The sequence below is a fragment of the Sorex fumeus genome, unplaced genomic scaffold, assembly GCF_029834395.1.
Source record: "Sorex fumeus unplaced genomic scaffold, SorFum_2.1 ptg000013l, whole genome shotgun sequence".
Classification (NCBI taxonomy): domain Eukaryota; kingdom Metazoa; phylum Chordata; class Mammalia; order Eulipotyphla; family Soricidae; genus Sorex; species Sorex fumeus.
In genome coordinates, this window is record NW_026606070.1 from 22,762,672 (window position 1) to 22,784,745 (window position 22,074).

Consider the following 22,074-nt stretch of genomic DNA (forward strand, 5'->3'; position numbering starts at 1 on the left):
GGATAGTACAGTCCCCCACTGTACTATCTCTCTGGCCCGGGTGGCATTTCTCAGGTGGTACTTGTAACTACCAGCATTATTGCTGGCGACAGAACCACCCAAGGCCTGCACTGGTCAACTGAGTGTCACTGGGAATGGTCCCCCGGACCTTCCAAGCTCTGTTCAAGTGACTCCTCAAGAAAGTTTTAGAATTACTAGCAACTTCTCCTTATTTTAAAGTTTTGTCAAAATTAGGAAAACCTGTTTAAGCCTATTTCATGTATGACTCTCAGATTTCAAGGCATTTGAAAAATGATGCATTCATTAAGTAAATTATTATTGATAATTTTGTGGTGTGGCATATTACGTGTTTATACATAAAATCTACATGTATATGTCTATGCATACATATATATACAAACTTCAATATATGTTGAAATAGTATTCTTCGTCACTGTTAGTGTTTTGGGGTGCATTTGCAGGAAATCTGCTTTGTTTTACTTTGGGGGCCTATACCCAGTAGTGCTCGAAGACCCCTCCTGGTGTGGAGTTTTGAGGGTTGCTTCCAGTGGGGTTCAGGGCATCCTGGGGTGGCAAGGATCATACCCAGGCCAACCAACATGCATTCTATGCATCAGTTCTTGCTGCTATGTCCGTGGCCGCAAAACTATTATTTTTATATCAGTCATGTACTCAGGAACTTAAAAGACAGGAGGCACTATATACACTGAGATGGGCCCCAGGTGTGGGGATGCATAAAACAAGATACTGAACACACTGGTTTACTTGCAGCAAACGTACAGGTTTGTGCCCGACAAAGTACAAGAGGTCTAAGAGAAAGCTTTCATGTAGAATACTTCTAAAAATACCTTGTTAGCTATGATTTTACATATTAGTAACCGAGTAGATACCTAAAGGGAGCACTTCTGTTTGGACTAAGCTTCGAGAAGAACCAAATCCTCTGCTTAAAATCATAAATCTCTTGGATTGGAAGAATTTTCCAAAGTTCTTGCTCTCATGCATGTTTTGGTGCCAAGTAGTGCAGGACAAGTTCATTCAGCAGTTCAGCCTCAGGACCATAAATTCTGTGTTGTGATGCCAGGTGAGTCAGCTCGATGTACAGATGGAGGACTCCTAGAAGACATTCCTATACCAACATGGCAAATAAGAATTTAATATATAGGAAAGTACTCTGTAAACAATATCTCCATATTCTCTATTCATTCCCTTAGCTAAACCCTCTATATTTACATCTTATTACCATCTAGTTGTTGGTGGAAATAGAAGGAAAGAATTAGAGGAAAAATAATAATCTAATCAATAATTGTCAAAGTATCTTAAATTTCAACTTTTAACCAAAATATTACATTGTTAAAGTCTTTTCAAAGGTTTTGTTACTTGAAAGAGAAATAACTATAACTTGAAAATATGAATGTTAAAAATAAAATAATTCTTAAAAGTGTTAAGAATTTGGTGTTAATATGCAAACATTAGGCAAGTAGATTTTAAGTCAAACTATATAGTCATATATAGTTATTAAATAAATATGTAAGATACAATTCCCAAGAGAGGTGTAATCATGGGCATAAAATTTCATATTCAGAAACATTGAAAACTTAAAGTGTAAGAGACAGAAAAAAATACATCTTCAAAGAGGTAAGTGGAATTTTCCTATGGCTTCTGTTTAAACACCATTTAAAATATGACATATAATACACTTTCCTAAGGCAGACAGGACAGTCCTGAAGGATTAGCATATTGACTTAGAGCTTGCAACAGTGTATGGTTACAAGATCAAGTCCCACACCTCAGAAATTCTGAGTATGGTGTTGGTAGCTCTGTTCTCTGGAATGCCTGGATCCATGAGAACTTATGGCAACTTTGGCATCATGCACAAACGTGGCCCAATCTACAACATTCACCATAACTAAAAGGAACATCAGAGGGGGTATGGTGCCGCCAGCAGGTAAATCTGTACCTGTGAGGCAAGTGCATCAGCAGCCTGATGGCGGCTTCAGACTTCCAGATGCCCCAAAATTGCTGCTGTGCCTTTGGCCAGATCCCAAAAACTTGGGGCAAAGTTTACCAAGAAAGTAAAGGGCCAAAAGTTAGGTATGAGGGAGATGCACCCACAAGCCACCTCCAGCTCAGCAATATAATTGGAGGCATGGTTTCTCTGGTTTCTGATTGGACTGCTTAACGACCCAGAGACTCAGAAACAAATCTCGAAACCCAGCACCTTTTGGTAGAAATGTGTCTGGACTGCTCAGTAGGTTACTGTCGCCAGGCCACCGCAGAGGAGAAAGGGTTCTGTCCCTCCGCCTGCTCCCCCTTGGCAGCTTGGTGGCCGCCATCCGCCAGAGGCCATTGAACAGTCAGGTTTGGACCCATGGTGACGAGACATGTGGGGCCTCACAGGATGGGGGTGGAGCCAGCTCTTTCCTCAGCATCCTAACAAGACCCCGAGTTGCCACCCACGAATGACCTCTCTGGCTCCTGATCAAGCCACATAACGCCCATGATCCCAGAGACTCAGAAACAAATCTCAAAATCCAGTGGCTTTTAGTAGAAATGCGTCCAGTCCCTGCAGTAGGTTACTAGCGCTGGGCCACCCCAGGTGGGAATAGGTTTTGTGCCTTGGTCTGTTCCCCCTGGTGGTCCAGTGGCCGCCATCCTCCAGAGGTCACTGGACAGTCAGGTTTGGGCCTGCAGTGACGAGACATGTGGGGCCTCATGGGATGGGGTTGGAGCCGGCCCTTTCCTCCCCGTCCCAACAAAACCCTGAGTCCAACAAAACCCTGAGTCGCCGCCCACACACGGCCTCTCTGGCTCCTGATCAAGCTGCTTAACGGCCATGATCCCAGAGACTCAGGAACTAATCTCAGAACCCAGCATATTTTAGCAGAAATCCCTCCAGATTTAATTGTTAAAATTTTGGAATTTCAAAATCACGCAGCCACTACTGCCATGTGACACCATATGTTATTCATAACCAGCAATAGAAAACAAATTGTCTACTGTTGCCATTTTGGCAGATCTGAGTGTTCGGTGAAATCCCAAATAATAATGGTGGGTCTGGTGTCAAAATATTGAATGTAATCAAAGTAGAGAGAGAGTAATGTGGAAATCATTGACCCACAGGTAGGGGGAGAGTGTGGGATGGGAATATACTGGGTTTTTTGGGGGTGGGGAATGGGCACTGGTGAAGGTACAGGGGTTTCATTGTATGACCGAGCCTTAAACCCAAAAGCTTTGTAACTGCTCTCACGGTGACTCAATAAATAAAATTATAAAAAATGAAAAAAAAAGTAAGGTAGAGTTCTTGCCCAATTCAATCATCCTAATCAGGCTGAATAAATAGCAGTACTCCTACATAAAATAAATTAATAAATAATAAAAAATAAAAGAAACATCAATAGACAAACAGTGTGGCCAGTGCAACAACTACTACCAGCTTCACAACCATTATGCGTGTCTCAGTTGTGTGTGATTTTTCATCTCATTGATCATCAAATGACTCAAGCAGGTGCCAGTAATGTCTTTATTCCTTCCAGCTCTGAGATTTTAGCAGCCTCTTCTTACTCGTCTTTTCCCAACATTTGGAGGCTCTTTCAGGGTCAGGAGAATGAGACCTATTGTCGTTTCTGTATTTGGCATATCAAATACGCCACAGGGAGCTTGCTAGGCTCTGCCTGTGCAGGCAGGATAGTCTTGGTAGCTTGCCAGGCTTTCTGAGAGGCATAAATGGGTAGAAAGTATCTTATAATTTTAAATAAGCGGGTAGGGCGTTTGCCTTGCACGCAGCCAACATGGCCGACCCCAGTTCGATTCCTCCGCCCCTCTCGGAGAGCCCAGCAAGCTACCGAGAGTATTCGATATGCCAGACACAGTAACAACAAAGTCTCCAATGGAGACGTTACTGGGCCCGCTCGAGCAAATCGACAATCAACGGGAGGGCCTTTACCTTTACCTTTTAAACAAAAATATATTAGCCTGAAGGTTTTTTTAAAATTTTGTTTTGGGGTTACACTTAATGGTGCTCAGGGCTTACTTCTGCTCTGTGCTCAGGGATCACACTTGGAGGTGTGGCTTAGGGGACCACATGTGGTGCCCCAAATCCAACTCCAGTCAGCAACATGCAAGGTCAGCATCCCCTTGTATTATTTTTTGGCCTCTGCCTGATAATTTTTTTAATGTTCTTTTACTGTGCAAAACCACTAATTTCAGTGTATTTTTACTCTCTCTGAAAGAAACCATACACATAAAATTAACTCCAGGCCTCATCAAATACATTTTAACTTGTACATTTAACTTGTAACTTCATATATCTGCTTTAATTTTTCCAGTATAGCTGCATCATCCAACCCAATGTCTTGATATTCAATAATTATTTTTAACTGATATATAAATGAAAAAATAAAATATTGTCATATTAAGGACTTGTAAGGACATTCAATGTTCAAAATAGTTGTATTGATGGGGCTGGAGTGATAGCAATAAGGTAGGGTGCAAGCCTTACAGGCAGCCAATCCAGGTTGGATCCTTAGTTTCCCATATATCCTCTAAGCCATCCAGGAGTGATTACTGAGTGGAGAGCCAGGAGAAAGATGTGAGCATTCATTGCCAAGTGTGCCCCGCCCCACCCCACCCCCACAACAAAAGAACAAATTCCCACGTGTTCCCTTCCTCCAGCCTTCAAGCTATTTTTTTTAATTCTGTGAATTTACCTGTTCTGCACATTTCAATTAGTAAATGAGACAATATCTTGTTTTGTGACTGCTTTTTTGACATAAGAAATTATTTTTGAGATCAATTTATTCTTTTTCAGCACTTTATTCTTTATATTTTGGCTGGAGCGATAACACAGGCGGGTAGGGCATTTGCCTTGCACACAGCTGACCTAGGTTTGATTGCTTCATCCCTCTCGGAGAGCCCAGCAAGCTACCCAGAGTATCCTGCCCGCATGGCAAAGCCTGGCAAGCTCCCCGTGTCATACTGGATATGCCAAAAACAGTAACAAGTCTCACAATGGAGACATTACTGGTGCCCGCTTGAGTAAATTGATGAACGGGATACAGTGCTAAGATAGTGCTATAGTGCTGTTCTTTTTTATTCTTGAATAATAGTTCATTTTATAACGACATCACTGTTTATCCATGTATCTGTTAATGAACATTTGTTTTTGTTTTACTCATAGTCATATTCACTGTCCTCCCGTCGTTCATCGATTTGCTTGAGCAGGCCCAGTAACATCTCCATTGGAGACTTTTTGTTGTTACTGTGTTTGGCATATTGAATACATCAGGGTAGCTTGCCAGGCTCTGCCGTGCGGGCGAGGTACTCTCGGTAGCTTGCCGGGCTCTCCGAGAGGGGCGGAGGGATTGAACTCGGGTCGGCCATGTTGGCTCTGTGCAAGGCAAATGCCCTGCCTCTGTGCTATCGCTCCTGAGAATAATATTACCATGAACATTTTTGTGGAAATTTCTTGTGTATATAGGGCTGGAGCGATAGCACAGCGGGTAGGGCGTTCGCCTTACAAGCGGCCAACATGGCCGACCCGAGTTCGATTCCTCCGCCCCTCTCGGAGAGCCCGGCAAGCTACCGAGAGTATTCGATATGCCAGACACAGTAACAACCAAGTCTCCAATGGAGACGTTACTGGGCCCGCTCGAGCAAATCGACGATCAATGGGAGGGCCTTTACCTTACCTTCTCTATTATCAGTTTTTTTAGACAGAGGCTTAGGAGATATATTGCTGTATTATATGGTAGCTCTGTTTAACATTTTAGGGAACTGGAACTACTAAAGTATCTAACAAAAGACCTGTACATTTGACATTGCTCAAACAGTAATCAAGGGTTTATTTCTCTAAATCTTCACTGAAACTTGCTATTGCATTTTTTTTCTCTCTGCCATTTATCTGTATTATTATATCCAGGAATGAACTCAGAATGTGCCTATCATAAGAGTTTATCTTGTGTAAGCAATAAACTATTGAATTTTGTTTTCCAATTCATTTAGCCATTGTGTGCTGTTTTATGGGAGGAACCACTGACATATAGAGAAAGTATTGATATGAAGGAATTCCAGATTATTTCCAGGTATTGATGAGTAGTTAGTCTGACTGTGCTTTTGGTTTTTGCTTATGAGATAATTCATGTTCCTGCCAGAAGCATTCAGATTCTAAATATTAATTTAAATATTCTTAGTTACTATTTATCTGAGAGTATATTTATCCACCCTTTAGTTATCAGTTTTAACCTTGCTGGATAGAGTGTTCTAGCTTGGAATTCCTCTTCATATATTACAGTGTATATGTCATTTCATTCTCTTTTTGTTTGTAGAATTATATTACAGAAATTGTCGGCAAATCTTGTTTTTTTTTTTTTTGCTTTGTAAGGAAGGTATTGCTGTTTTAAGGAATTTGTATTTATTTATTTATTAGTTTGTTTTTCATTTTGATTATAGCCTGCCCTGGTGTTCTGTTTGGATTTATTCTGATTGGCACTCTGGGCTTTTTGGATCAGTGCTCGCATGTCTCAGATTGGGGAAGTCCTTGTTAATTATTTCTTCAACTTGCCTCTCCCCCACCTTCTTCAACCTCCTTCTGAAACTTCTCTGATTCTGGGGTTGTTCTTGGTATTCCCAACAATGTCTCTTATATTATCTCTCCTTTTCTTTTTAACTCTGTTTTCTCTTGGCTCTGCTTTCTTGCTGGAGCTGTTTAGTATAATACAATTCAGTCCCCTGATTCCATTTTCAACTCATTAATTTGCTGTTGATATTCGGATTAGCTCCTTTACTTCTATTTGAATAAGGTATTTTATTTTATTTTGTCAAGTCTCTTCCAATTTACTGATTCTCTGTTCAAATGTCATTTTCAGATTAGTGAGCACTGATATGATTGCTGCCCGTGTGCCTTCTCCAAGCAGATTTCAAAGGTTTGATGTCAAGAGGGATCTTTTGGGGCTTTTACCATGCTCTCAACAGAGCACAACTAAGTTCCTTCATCATCCCATTGTTCCGGTGCTCTGTTAATCAGAAGCTGGTGCTGAGCTTCATAGAAGTCCAGTGAGATCACAGGCCTTGCTCCCTTCTGTATGTGTACACAGGCTGCTGGGATGGCTTCAGGAACTTAACTCATGCTGGCATTCAACCTTGGAGGGTAACTGGCAATGTCTGTGTTCTTGCTCCCATTGGCAGGCTTGTGAGTGCATAATTTTTAAGCATGTGAAAATAAACTTTAATGTGTAGGTTATCATTGTTCAAAACTTTTTAGAAGTAAGAGTATATACAATTACTAGACAATGAATTAGGGATGACAGTGACGGAGAGCTTATTTCAACAGTTATCTATTCAATGAAGTGATTGGTCTGACTAATTGAAGAGTTATGGTAGAAAACATGAACTGGTTTCAGGATTGAGCTGAGGTTCATTTGGATAGGTGAAGGAACCTGACTTTTAGGTTTAGCTATTTAATATCTTTAATTAGTTACTTATAAAATTGTGAATGTTTTCAGCCTAAGAACTTATTGAATAAAAAAAATAATTAGAATTATGTGATGGTATAATTATCTTATGGGGTTTTCCTTTTCTCTGTTAAAAAGAATCAGTTATCTAACTGATCTTTGATATATTTTGTTTAATTGTATTTATTTTTCATAATACTTGGCATGCAGTAGACACTGCATGGCAGATACTGGATCAAAGACTGAGCATATTTTACCTTATTTAGTATTCACATAAGATGAATACCAAATTTGCACAGAAAACTCCATTACAGCACTATTTTCTGTCATCTAATCTCTTTTACCCATGACTAGGCTAGAAGCACGGGATCATCTAAAACCATATTTTAAATTATTTTAGTTTAATTAACTCTGGTCCCGGTCCCTTGATTAAATGAATATGTCTTTCAGGCTGCAAAGTGACCTCCTGCCAAAAGCATTCCATTCAACTGAGAATAAAGACATGTGACATGTCTTCTTCCTGAACGTAGTAATCCTGTAGCCTGGCATGAGCACCACAAATCCAATTCTATTAAAGTAATGAAGTAGGAATGTCAGTACAATTATCTGCAAACAGCCGTGCATCTTTAAGTTTTTTCACCGTTTGGGAGATGAGCTTCTGTGGGTTTATACAATTTTTTGTGTGTGTAGCAAAGCTTTCCTGTATATTATAAGACTTTAACTCACTTTTTTTTAATTTTTTTTATTTATTGAATCACCTTGGGAAAGGTTACAAAGCTTTCAGGTTTAGGTCTCAGTCATGCAAATATCAAACACATTTCCCTTTACCAATACTCTTTTTTTTTTTACCATAAAGAACCCCAATAAAACCCCACCCCCACCCCTCCCAGTCCCTGTGGGGCAGATGAATTCTAGTTAACACTCTATCTGCTTTGATTAGATTCATCGTTTCAATAAAAGATTCACCACTATTATTTAGAGTTTACCCCCCCCCCCCCCCAAATCAGACATGCTGAAAAAGCATTGTGACGTGATTTGCTTTCTACAGCTGGGTTCAAGAATTAAATGTTGGTTTTGGATTTCTGCTATTTTACTTATTGACCCTGGAAGTATTTCTACTGAAAGTCAGATAGTTAAGAAATTGGTTTCTGTGCTCTGGAGTCGTGGCCGTGCTGGAGAGCCGCTAGTGGGGGGCAACTGGTGGCCTCGGTAGGGCGTGAAGGGCGGACCGAAACGCCCCCTTCCCATGAGGTTTTAGTCGCCCCCACACCCCCGGCTCATACCTGCTGTCCACAAGGCTCCCATGCGGCCGCCATCTTTCTTTCCAGAGAGGAGAAGGCGACTGGGGCAACACCCTTTCCCCTCCGGACAGACATGATGGCCTGGATTAATGCATAGTCCTTTCACTTTTCTGCTCCAAGCTGCCGGGTTCTGCATTAAGTCCCTGTGCTTCTGGGGCTGTGGCCATGCTGGAGAGCCGCTCGCGGGGGGCAACTGGTGACCTCGGTAGGGCGTGAAGGACGGACCGGAACGCCCCCCTTCCCATGAGGATTTAGTCGCCCCCACACCCCCGGCTCATACCTGCTGTCCACAAGGCTCCCATGTGGGCGCCACCTTTCTTTCCAGAGGGAGGAGGGCGGAAGGGACCAACACCCTTTCCCCTCCGGGCAGACATGATGGCCTGGATTAACGCATAGTCCTTTTACTTTTCTGCTCCAAGCTGCTGGGTTCTGCATTAAGTCCTTGTGCTTCTGGGGCTGTGGCCGTGCTGGAGAGCCGCTCGTGGGGGGCAACTGGTGGCCTCGGTAGGGTGTGAAGGACGGACCGGAACGCCCCCCTTCGCATGAGGTTTTAGTCACCCCCGCTCCCCCGGCTCATGCCTGCTGTCCACAAGGCTCCCATGTGGCCACCATCTTTCTTTCCAGAGAGGAGAGGGCGAATGGGGCAACACCCTTTCCCCTCCAGCAGATTTGATGGCCTGGGTTAACGCATAGTCCGTTCACTTTTCTGCTCCAAGCTGTTGGGTTCTGCATTAAATCCTTGTGTTTCTGGGGCTGTGGCCGTGCTGGAGAGCCACTCGTGGGGGGCAACTGGTGGCCTCGGTAGGGCGTGAAGGACGGACCGGAACGCCCCCCTTCCCATGAGGTTTTAGTCGCCCCCACACCCCCGGCTCATACCTGCTGTCCACAAGGCTCCCATGTGGGCGCCACCTTTCTTTCCAGAGGGAGGAGGGCGGAAGGGACCAACACCCTTTCCCCTCCGGGCAGACATGATGGCCTGGATTAACGCATAGTCCGTTCACTTTTCTGCTCCAAGCTGCTGGGTTCTGCATTAAGTCCTTGTGCTTCTGGGGCTGTGGCCGTGCTGGAGAGCCGCTCGTGGGGGGCAACTGGTGGCCTCGGTAGGGCGTGAAGGACGGACCGGAACTCCCCCCTTCGCATGAGGTTTTAGTCACCCCCGCTCCCCCGGCTCATGCCTGCTGTCCACAAGGCTCCCATGTGGCCGCCATCTTTCTTTCCAGATAGGAGAGGGCGAATGGGGCAACACCCTTTCCCCTCCAGCAGATTTGATGGCCTGGATTAACGCATAGTCCGTTCACTTTTCTGCTCCAAGCTGTTGGGTTCTGCATTAAGTCTTTGTGCTTCTGGGGCTGTGGCCGTGCTGGAGGGCCGCTCGTGGGGGGCAACTGGTGGCCTCGGTAGGGCGTGAAGGACGGACCGGAACGCCCCCCTTCCCATGAGGTTTTAGTCGCCTCCACACCCCCGGCTCATACCTGCTGTCCACAAGGCTCCCATGTGGCCGCCACCTTTCTTTCCAGAGGGAGGAGGGCGGAAGGGACCAACACCCTTTCCCCTCTGGCAGACTTGATGGCCTGGGTTAACACATAACCCGTTCACTTTTCTGCTCCAAGCTGCTGGGTTATGCATTAAGTACTTCTGTTTCTGGGGCTGTGGCCGTGCTCAAAGCTTAACTATGATTTTCAGAGAGAAACGTTAGGTGGTTTACTTCCCATGGATCACTTTGTATATAGAAAGATGTCGCACGGCCGTGTAAGCGGCCGCATGGTTTTTAGGAAAAGTCCTAGTTCCCGCATACTCGAGCTGTGCTTGTAGAGGTTTCTGGTCACCGGGGTTCCATCTGGGGGAGGCGGATGCGGTACCTACCCCATCTGGGACTTCCCGATGATCTCGGCTCTTTTTGGAACCTTTTTTTTTTTTTTTCTTCCTTCGGGATCTGTGGATCCCGCCCTCCATGTAGACCTTCTCTTCGGCTAAATGCTGTCAAGATGGCGCTGGGGGGCGGGCTGTGGGCGTGACTTACGGAATCTGAGGTTACCTGGGAGGTGTAGTCCCGGCATTTTTGAGGAAAAGTCCTAGTTCCTGCATACTCGAGCTGTGCTTGTAGAGGTTTCTGGTCACCGGGGTTCCATCTGGGGGAGGCGGATGCGGTACCTACCCCATCTGGGACTTCCCGATGATCTCGGCTCTTTTTGGAACCTGTTTTTTTTTTTTCCTTCGGGATCTGTGGATCCCGCCCTCCATGTAGTCCTTCCCTTCGGCTAAATGCTCAAGACTTTAACTCACTTTTTAAAAAAAATTTTAGATGCCCAAAGTCTTACCTTGAAGATGATTTCGATCTCAAAATTAGTTACAATAAGTTATGTATTAGTTACAATAAGCTACGAAGAGTATCTCGCCCCCCCCAGCAAAGTCTGGCAAGCTACCCATGGCGTATTTGATATGCCAAACATAGTAACAACAAAGTCTCACGATGGAGATATTACTGGGCTTGCTGGAACAAATCGATGAACAATGGGAGGACAGTACAGACAGTAATATGTAGTATCACTCACACACACACACACACACACATATATATTTTTTACAACACATTCTTGAGTTGAATTAGGATAATTATTAGTTGAATAATTTGAGGGACATTAATTCTATTTTCTATGACTTGGTTTCTTCAAATATAATGAAGCAAGAACTACTATAAATTACTACTCACTAACTGACATTTAGCTAATAATTTTATATGAATACCAAATCAGATGAAACATGTACAATATTTAGTCACGCCTAAAGCCTTACAGTGCCAAATAAATTGTTGCTAGTATCAGAAATATAAACATAAATAAAATATCAAAATTTTTTCTATTATTGTATATATTTTTATTGATAAAATTTTTAAGTATATTTCTTTTACTCTGCATAATATTAGGCAAGCCCCAGTGCAGAATCAGGAGAGAGGAGAAAGGGGACAAATGACAATTCAAATGATCTTTAACGACTCCTCTTGCATATGGAACGAACATCACATCATGTAGTTTTTAAGGAACTACATCTACCAAAGGTAATGGAGTTTGGCTAATATCTAATTGCCAGCTTACTAGTACAGCTCTTTATTCTTTTTGTCTGTTTATTCTAAGGAAGTCAGCTGTCCTACTGAGCTATGGCGATAAAAAAGAGAGAAGAAATTGAAAATAGTCTCTAAACAATAGCCAGAAAAATCAGGTCATAAATTCTGCCTAAATCCTGATGATTAACCTTGCAAGTGAATTCTTAGTCAGTAGAACGTTACTGAAGGAAAACACCTAATCTAGTCTCCTTTGAATTTCTGACCTACTGAGAGTACAAAATAATAATAATATTTGAAGTCATTAAATTTAACGGCAATATTTTATTGCAGTTATAAATAAATGGTTCACAGAGAAAGAACTTGAACTCTGAGCCACATTTACCAATGTATCAAATATTCTTTAAGGGAAATTTAGGGAATATGAATTATAACATTTATGTATAAGATCCAAAAGTAACTTTTTATTAGACCTATTTTGTTATTTTTTTAATATAAACTTTACTTATATTCATTTAACAAACATTATTCTTTCAAAAATGTGAATATAAACAAAAAATATTTAGAAAATCTGTGCCCAACCTTTTATATTTACATATATTAAAAATAACTATTGGTTAAAAAGCTTCATGAAAATTTATATATGACATTTTTGAGAGAAATTAGTGACAAAAAGGATAAAAACAGGATATTAGGTAATAAACTTTCAAGTTCAAAAACAAAGTAATTTATCTTTATAGCTATCGCTGTTAAAACCAAACTTGGCATACGGACCATACCGTGAATTTATTTTTGGTACTGTAGAGATTTTGGAGTCAAAAGTAAACTGCTTAAAATCTATTTCTGCTGATCAATATTTCTGTGATCCCAGGTTGCTACTTCCTTTCAAAGTCAACATTATAGTTAAATTTCTTTTAATATGAGAAACATTTCATTAATCAAAACTATTTAATTAATATTTTATTAATCAAATTGTTTGATTAATATTTTTAATCAAAATTATTTAATTAATATTTATTAATCAAATCATTTAATTGATATTTTATTCATTAAAATTAATTTAATTAATAACGTTGTTACTTAATTTAATTGATAATACTATTAATTAAAATTAATGTAATTGATAGGGCTGGAGCGATAGCACAGCGGGTAGGGCGTTCGCCTTACACGCGGCCAACATGGCCGACCCGAGTTCGATTCCTCCGCCCCTCTCAGAGAGCCCGGCAAGCTACCGAGAGTATTTGATATGCCAGACACAGTAACAACAAAGTCTCCAATGCAGACGTTACTGGGCCCGCTTGAGCAAATCGACGATCAACGGGAGGGCCTTTACTTACTTTACTTTACTTAATGTAATTGATAATTCTATTAATTAAGATTATTTTAATTATAAAATTTATCGGTACTAAATTAAATTATTGATACTCCTGTGGGGAGGGGTGTAGTATGGGTGTGATAGATTGAACTCAAAGCTGCCAAATATCATGCATGTGTTTTATTCCTTTCAACTATCTCCCTGCCCCAAATTTATTAATTTCAAAGAGATGTTAGAAAAAGAGTAGTCACACAATATAGTAAATTATCATATCTTTTAATCAATTCAAGTTCAGTTCTATGATTTAAGAGTGATAAAATTGAAATTTCAAATTATTGGAAAAAATCTAAAGATTTGGGAACAAAATATTTCAGAAACAGGATGTTTATGAAAAACAAAGGTTTCAATGATTATGATGCATATGAATTACTAATGCAGAATAATATTAAAATCTAATAATATAGCCAATTTGATAGTATATTATATTAATAAATGATATAAGGAAGATTGTCAACCTGTTAGAAATATGATGGAAGCTATAGAGCATTAGCTCATGCATGATTTCCCAATAGAGCCATATGAAATAAGCTCAACTTACTTTTTTCTTACTTAAGTTGATTCAAGAATAGTAACAACAGTGATATATAACTGTTCACTTATGAGTCAGCAGTGAAAATTATGATAATATTCAAAACTGCCCATCGAAACAACTCTCGCATACTATAGGTAAGGATGCAGTGAATGAACCTGTATTGAAAGTGAGCTGTCATTGCCTATCGAATAAAAAAATCTACGTATTCAGGCTTCTAGATATCCTGAAAATATTATTGTAGTAGTTTATTGTATCTTCCAAAATCCCATAATAAAATATCATTCTGAAACATGCAAAACAAAAACCTCCTTACTAAGTACTACCAAATAATAATAGTAATAATAAAAAGATAAACTCCTTAGTTCTAAAGTACAAGAAGATGAGAATAAAACAACTATAAAGTGTGTCTACATGGAATTGGCAGAAGAGAGAAATAAAGCAAACGTTAAACTGAAAGGACAGATGCAAATGGTAAACTGAAAGAGAACCTCAAATTTCCAGCAGAGTCTCAGCAGAAAGTACAGTAGCTGACTGCGGAGGAATTTTTTGCAAGTTCCTGTTTTGAGGAATACCAGTTCCATGGTAAGGTCTGCAAGATGAAATAGTCTGGTTTCTGTTCACAATCATGGTCATGGTCCTCCCGTTGTTTATCAAATGACTCGAGCAGGCCCAGTAAAGTCTCCATCATGAGACTTGTTGTTATTGTATTTGGCATATTGAATACATCACGGGTAGCTTGCCAGGCTTTGTCGCGTGGGCGGGATACTCTCGGTAGCTTGCGGGGCTCTCAGAGAGGGGCAGAGGAATCAAACCCGGCTCAGCTGGGCTGGCTGTACACAAGGCAAAGGCCCTACCGCTATGGTATCGCTCCAGCCCATGTTTCTGATAACATTCTAAAATAATAAGTGATAGCTTCCATTCTATGACAAAGTCCCCAAATAGAATAAATTGTCAGGAACAAAATCAAACCTGAACAAGACCAGGGTTATGCAGGCTATGAAAAGATAAAGTCTAGGAATGGGGGAGAATGAAGACATCATAAAAACATATTCTTTAATCTTTATGAAAACAGAATGAGTCCTAAAACGATCAAGGTGTAAAGATATTTTGAATTACCTTTCCTTAATAAAAGTCCGGGAAAATTAATTTCACATAATAGTTGGATACAGAAAGTAGTTGACTTAAAGCCCATAGAAGTTTTTGAAAATAACCAAAGAATGTAGAACAGAAAACCTCCGTATGTATGAAAACATGACAGACATGCTCAAAAAATATGAAAAGTATAACCTAATTTTCTTAAAATAACTAATTAACAGTTATTGAAGTTATAAATAAATAAATTTTAGTTCTAAAACTTTGAAAAGATTAACTCAGGAGAAAAGAAAAAAGATAACTCAATAGTGAAAAATAATTATAAAGTTAATATTAGTTGCTAAACTCACTATGTAATATTTTTAAAGATACCTTTAAAGGGGACTGGAGTGATAGCACAGTGGGTAGGGCATTTTTGCCCTGCATGCGGCCGACCCAAGTTCTAATCCCTGGATCCCATACGGTCTCCTGAGCACTGCCAGGAGTAATTCCTGAGTGCAGAACCTGGAGTAATCCCTGTGCATCCCTGAGTGTGACCCAAAAAGCAAAAAAAAAAAAAAAAAAAGATCTCTTTAAAGAAACATAAAAAATCATTGTTTGGGAACCACACCTGGTGGTGCTCAGGGCTTAGTTCTGGTTCTGTGCTCAGAGAACACTCCTGGCAAGCTTGGTCGACCATATGGGTGCTTGGGATAGAACCTCTGTTGTCTGTCTGCAAAGCAAACCCATTGTTCTGTAGTTCCTGTCCCTTGAAAAACATTTAAAAAATAAAAATTGAGGAAAGCAATGAGACACTTTGAAGGAAAGGATAGATTAAATCTATGGAAAGGGCTGGAGAGAAGGTACAAGGGTTAAGGTACATTCTTTTCATGCAGCTCATTCTGGTTCAAATCCTAAGATATGATCACCCAAATATCAAGCATAGCTGGGTGCAGCTCTGGCGGACCCCCTACGCACCTACAGGGCACTGTAGCACTGTCCTCTGTTGTTCATCGATTTGCTTGAGTGGGCCCAGTAACGTCTCTATTGACACAGTCAGATATGGCACGGGTAGCTTGCCAGGGTAGCTTGCCAGGCTTTGCTCTGTGGGCAAAATACTCTGTGTAGCTTGCCTGGCTCTCCAAGAGGAGCAGAGGAATCGAACACGGATCGACCGTGTGCAAGGCAAACACCCTACCACTGTGCTATCGCTCCAGCCCAATGGGGCAGTCCAGATAATCTCAGCCCTGCAGCCCTGCATTTGAGGACCATTTGCATTGAACTACTGGCCCAGTTGAATGAAAATTGTCAAGTGGTCCCTGGGATTCCTGAGCCACTGGTAGCCCTCTCAGATACGTACATGTAATAAATATAAGCAGATGGGAAATCAATTCTGATGTATCAATATAATCATCTTAAATCCTATGTGATAATATATAGAAGAATGAGATTCAACAAATAAATAAAGGTGTCTCAATGAGAAAAAGCAAGCCAAGAAAAATAAAATTCTTGAGTTTTTATTCAATGAACTATCCTGAAATTTAAAAATATCTATTAAAAAGGAGCAGTGAGGGCTAAAGCAAAGATGTGAATATTGGCAAATGATCAGGATTGCTGACATTGAAGACATTTCAATAACAGGAATTTGACCAAAGAAAGAAAGAAAAATATGAATAATAAGACAAGAAGTACCAAGTTGCTTAAGGGCAAAAGAAATCATATCATCATATTCCTTTTTATTTCTTCTTTTATTTTGGGGGGGCACTCTCAGCAGTGCTCAGGGGCTCTTCCTGTTAGGGTGCCTGTGGATTAATATTAGTGATGACCAGGGATCATGGAGTGCCTCCTGTATGCTAAGCACGTGCTCTAGGGCATTGATCTCTTTTTAGCCCTGTCAACAGATTTTTAACAGCAGATACTTTATGCCAAAAAAGAAGAGATTATATTTATCCAATTTTATAAATTCCAGAGAATCAAATGCAAGTCAATATTTTTTCCAATCAAACTACCTTTCAAGTACATAAATCAAACATCCGTGAACCCCAAAAATAATGTCATGAGCTCTTCTGGAGAAATCCAAAGGGAAATACGCATCAGGTAATGAAAATGACTGGAACTATATTGACCTAGGAATTGATGTGATTAGTGGCTATACTATGTAAGATAACAAGATATAGTTTGCTTTCTGATGGGCAAAAGAATCACTTAGAAAGTAGTCTTTCCAAACCATCATACCCCTGCTCTGGATCCAGCTATGAGTAGAGAGGACAGGAAGGAGCCATCTGGCAAAGACAGCACAATGATGCTGCAAGCAGAATCCTGATAGTTCTAAATGCCTCACAGAAGCAGCATGTTCCTTTAACCCGACAAACCAAATAAAAACCCAAAGGGTGGGGGGGAGGGGAAGAGACCCGGTGTGTCTTAATGAGTCTGATTTCTGATTCAAGCACACTATAAAACAATTGGCAACTGAAAATATGAGCATGCTTAGTGAAATAAACCAGATGGAGAAAGACAAACACCATATGATTTCACTCATATGTGGCATATAGAAAAACCAAACAAATGGATGAACTAAATAAAACAAAAATAAACTTTTAGACTCTAAGACCAATTAGAGGTTACTCAAAGGAAGGGGAAGGGGAAGAGGGTGAATAGGGTAAATGAATCCAATTATATGGAGGTCAGAGCTAGTGGACTTTGTGATAGTTTTTGCAGATGTTGATCCTTAATGATGTACTCCTGAATCTTATGGCATGATGCAATGCTAATTTAATAAAAATAAATGAATAGACTAGATGTTTGAGAATTTTAGAAAAATAAATTTTATTTTAATGTAATGTTCTAATCATATCACAGTTACATTTAATTTGAAACAGTCATTACTTCTTGAGACATGTATTAAATATGTAGAGGTAAAGGAGCACGTTAACTTTTTTACACTGAGTAACATAGGAGAGGCTCATTTTATGCTTTTTGTAATACTAACTTTGGAGATTTGCCTTTTGTAGTTATTTTATTGTCATTTATAAGATGTTTGTATTGTTTTAACATGAAAATACTTACAAATAGACATCTGCATTTAATTTAATTTGGAAGTCTGACCACTTTCTAGGATAGAAAAGTACTAGCCTCAGCTGCAAAGTTGGCAATAAGCTCCTTGAAAAATCTATCAAATCCAATCTTGAGTCATGTGTTTTGTTTTTAAAATTTTAATAAGAATGCAATACATTCCAAAAGATAAAACTTACCATCTCAAACTCTTAGAAGTTTTAAGGTTCCAAACATGATTCCAAAAATCTTTATGTAAGATATGAAATATGATGGGCTCCACCAAAATATCCCATTCTCCTCCTCATGTCCTATTCTCATTTTGGCAAAATATTTGACTCCCAAAATAGTACCCAACTGTTTATAAGAACAGCTCTTAACTGAGAGGAAATAATCTGCCAGCCCCTATTTAGAGACTACTTAGCAATGTTGTGATATTTTTAGGTTATTATTTTGATCATTTTCCATAAATAATAATAATTCAATGATAATTAACAACAGTATAAAGGGTTAGAATCAGAAACATTAAGCGGAAAGGGAAAAATATCCTAAAGAAGAATGCTTATGGAAGCTCAGTTTAGTTGGTGAGTCATGAGCAAATGGACACCAGAAGTATGTTATATTATACAATATGTGATAGAAATATGTGAAAATATGTGATATGGAAGGTAAATAGAAGTTATATTATTATAATCTTTTGACACTGAGAAAAATAACTTGCATTTAAATTGTGAGCCACATTTATGAAGAAATAAGATTAACACTTGAAGAACAACCATAAACTGTGCCAATTTTAAAGAATATTTTGATTTTATTTGAGACACTGTGATTCATAACACCCTAAATGATAGTTTTTTAATCATAAAATATTTTGAAATCACAGCTTCCATCAGTGTCTACTTCTTTCCACCATTGTCCCAGGGGCCAGTGACTTCACACTCTCCTCTCACCCCTCTGTGATAAGCTCAGTTCCATAGACCAGTTTTCTTGTTTCCTTTGGCCACTTGTTAGTTATTCCCTTAATAAATAAATTTTTAAAAGCTAAAGTACTACCATCTGAACTGAAAATATTTAAAGTACTACAACAGTAGAGGGCCAGAGCGGCAGCACAGCAGGTAGGGCATTTGCTTTGCACATGGCCCACCCGGTTTTGATTTCTGCATCCCTCTAGGAGAGCCTGGCAAGCTACTGAGAGTATCTATCCTGCACGGCAAAGCCTGGCAAGCTTCCCATGACGTATTCGATATGCCAAAAACAGTAACAACAAGTCTCACAATGGAGACGTTACTGTTGCCCACTCGAGCGAATCGATGAACAACGGGAGGACAGACAAACAGACGGACAACAGCAGAATATTTTTAAAGTGCTGACAAGTTTGGGGAGAATAGAAAGACCGAGAAGTGTAAATTTTTTAGGATATTTTTGTTGTTGTTTTAGTTTTGGGCCTGAGTGCAGAGCACACCACCACATAGAACAGTTAAAAATCCTCACCTGAAAACCCCATATCTTCTTCTTTGCCCAAAAAAGGGAAGATATTGTGAGACAATCAAAGTCACTGAAAATTTAAGGTAGTACTTCATCAATGAGGAGCTATGAAGCAAGGGTGGTGAGAATATTGACAAACCATGTATATAAATGTGTCTAAATATGTTTCTAACCTCCAAGTTATACACGCACCAGTCAACATAAGACATTCCAATGAGGAATAAAATAATTGAGCCAAAAATTTAACTCTATTCAAGAAACAGACTTTGCAATGTGTGTCCAATTGAATGAAAATCTGGAAATAAAATGGGGGAAGAAAAAGCAATACTCTTCAGAGGAATAAAATAAACTCCTGAGACTTAAAATATATAAAATATCTGGGCTGTAATCCAAAATTATCCAACAAAAGAAATATGAAAACATGAACCATTCTCAAAAGAATAAAATAAATTTAGGCTTACCATGATTTGATCGAATACTGAATTGAGGAAAATAATATTAAACATCTTTTACAACTACATTTAATAATGAGATGAGAACTATGCTATTAATAAATAAAACTACGTGAAATGTTTTAAATGTATATATAGTTTATATAACATATTAGTGATGGCATTAATGTTATGCACAGTAATGACATGCAACTAGCACCAAAGTGCCTACTGTCCTCCACATATCCTTATTCTTTTTCTCCATTTCTTTGTTTCCCCTCCCCCACTTCCTCCGTTGAAAGGTAATTTCAGTTTGGTAATCTAGAGCCAAGGTGTGTCATTGCAACATGTAAATTTGTCTTTGTTTCGCAACTAAAACTGGGATTCCCAGGGCTTACTTCTGGCTCTGTTCTCAAGGATCACATGTGGTGGTTCTCAGAGTAACATATGTGGTACTGGGGTCTAACCTAGGTAGGTTGTGTGTAAGGCAGGTGTCTGTAAAGTACATTGTTGCTGGTCTGAAAAGGTGAAATATTAACAAATTCCTAACAGAGAAATCTGAATTTCAATCTTAAAAAAATTATAATAGAGGAATAAAATATATTTAAAATTAAAAATCTTAAAACAAAAATTGAGCTTTCATATAACCCAATCATCCCAGTTCTGAGAGTCTATCTCATGGGCACAAAAACTCTATTCAGAAAAGATATCTGCACTCTTACGTTCGTTCCAGCACTATTCACAGTAGCTCAAATCCAGAAACAAGCCAAGTATTTAAGAGCAGATAAGAGATAAGGGATGAAGAAATTGTGATATAGATCATTATATCACTGTATCATTTTCATCCCTCTGTTCATCGATTTACTTGAGTGGGCACCAATAACGTCTCCATTCGTCCCAGCCCTGAGATTTTAGCAGCCTCTCCTTCCTCGTCTTTCCCAATGCTGCTGTATTGGAGGCTCTTTCAGGGTCAGTGGAACAAGACCCTTTATTGTTACTGCTTTTAGCATATCAAATCACGAGTAGCTTGCCCAGCTCTGTCATGCAGGATGATCATATATCTCTATCAGGCAATTCACTTCTTTGTGGCTGGATCTGGAGAGTATCGTGCCTAGTGAGGTCAGTGAAGTCAACCAGAAGGAGAGGGACAGACACAGAATGATCCCTCTCATTTGTGGGATATAAAGAAACATAGTAAGAGAAGGAAAAAGGACCAAAGTAACAGAACCTAAGAACTGGTCTACAGAACAGAGATCACCCTGACTCAGAGACTTGGAAGGAGGCAGAGGGGGGAAAGATGAGGCTATCCGGGGTTCTCCAGGACAATCGTGAAGACAGACAAGTGTGAGCTGTTGGGATGTTGTATGCATGAAACCCTACTATTGTTATTTCATAACATTTTAAAGCATAGTAACTAAAATAAAATTCAAACCACAAATATAAAATTAACCTTAAGATTTGGGGATATGACTCAAATAGTAAAGCTCATGCCTAGTATAGACAAAACCTCGAGTTCAATCTCAAGCACCACATGGATCCTCCTAGTAACTGGGGGAGCCCCTCGTAGCACCCTTCTCTTAGCACCATGAAATGCACCCTGAGCACTCCTAACCCAGGGAACGCTAGGGACTCCATGCATGACTGGGTATGGTTCCTATAAATATTTTCAAATAAAAATAACAAAAAGGATCTTGAGTCATTTTTTTAAAAATGTGAGTTTATTTCTAATAAACTTTAAAGTTTCCTTTTTTCCCCCACTTAAACTGGTTCCTTCCCCACCAGTATATCCAATTCTACAGTTCCCATTCGATCTTCTTAATTACAACTAATAAAGATATCTATATGTGGGCAGAAGATGTAGAACTTACTTACATCTAGCAATGCCCATGTAAGTGACATTTTACCAAGCAATTTAATCACCAGTTATTTTCTAAAGATGATTTTGTTGTGATAGTTATGGTTGTTTCATGTATTTGTGCAGTCGTTTCTTATAGAAGTCTTTCACCAAAATGGCAGGGTCCCAAGAGAAACATTAAATCACATATATGGACAGAAGTCCCCTTTAATGACACTAAAACATTTGTGAAAGAGCCTCCTCCGCATGCTTTCCGTGGCCCTAGCTAAGCCCTAGCAAGCATGCATTTCTAATTAAGTGGTTAAGTTTCAGTGTAGACAGCTTTTAGATGAGTCAAAAAAGAAAAGAAAGAGTGGTGTTGCTTTTAGGTTTTAATTGAAGCACACTTTACTATCTTTTGACTAAGTACTTCATTGCCATTTTCATAATGATTACAAACTTGAGAGGAAACTCTTCTGATAACTGCA

At 39.7% G+C, this 22,074-nt stretch overlaps 1 protein-coding gene across 1 annotated transcript in view; it reads right to left on the reverse strand.

The window, feature by feature from the left end:
• Window positions 1-638: 638 nt before the first annotated feature.
• ADGRL3 (adhesion G protein-coupled receptor L3) overlaps window positions 639-22,074 on the reverse strand; it is an 882,914-nt gene continuing 861,478 nt past the window's right edge. The window contains exon 27 of the mRNA XM_056111479.1: window positions 639-1,126. Coding sequence (XP_055967454.1) covers window positions 1,050-1,126 — 77 coding nt within the window. The 3' untranslated portion in view covers window positions 639-1,049. The remainder of the gene's footprint in view (window positions 1,127-22,074) is intronic.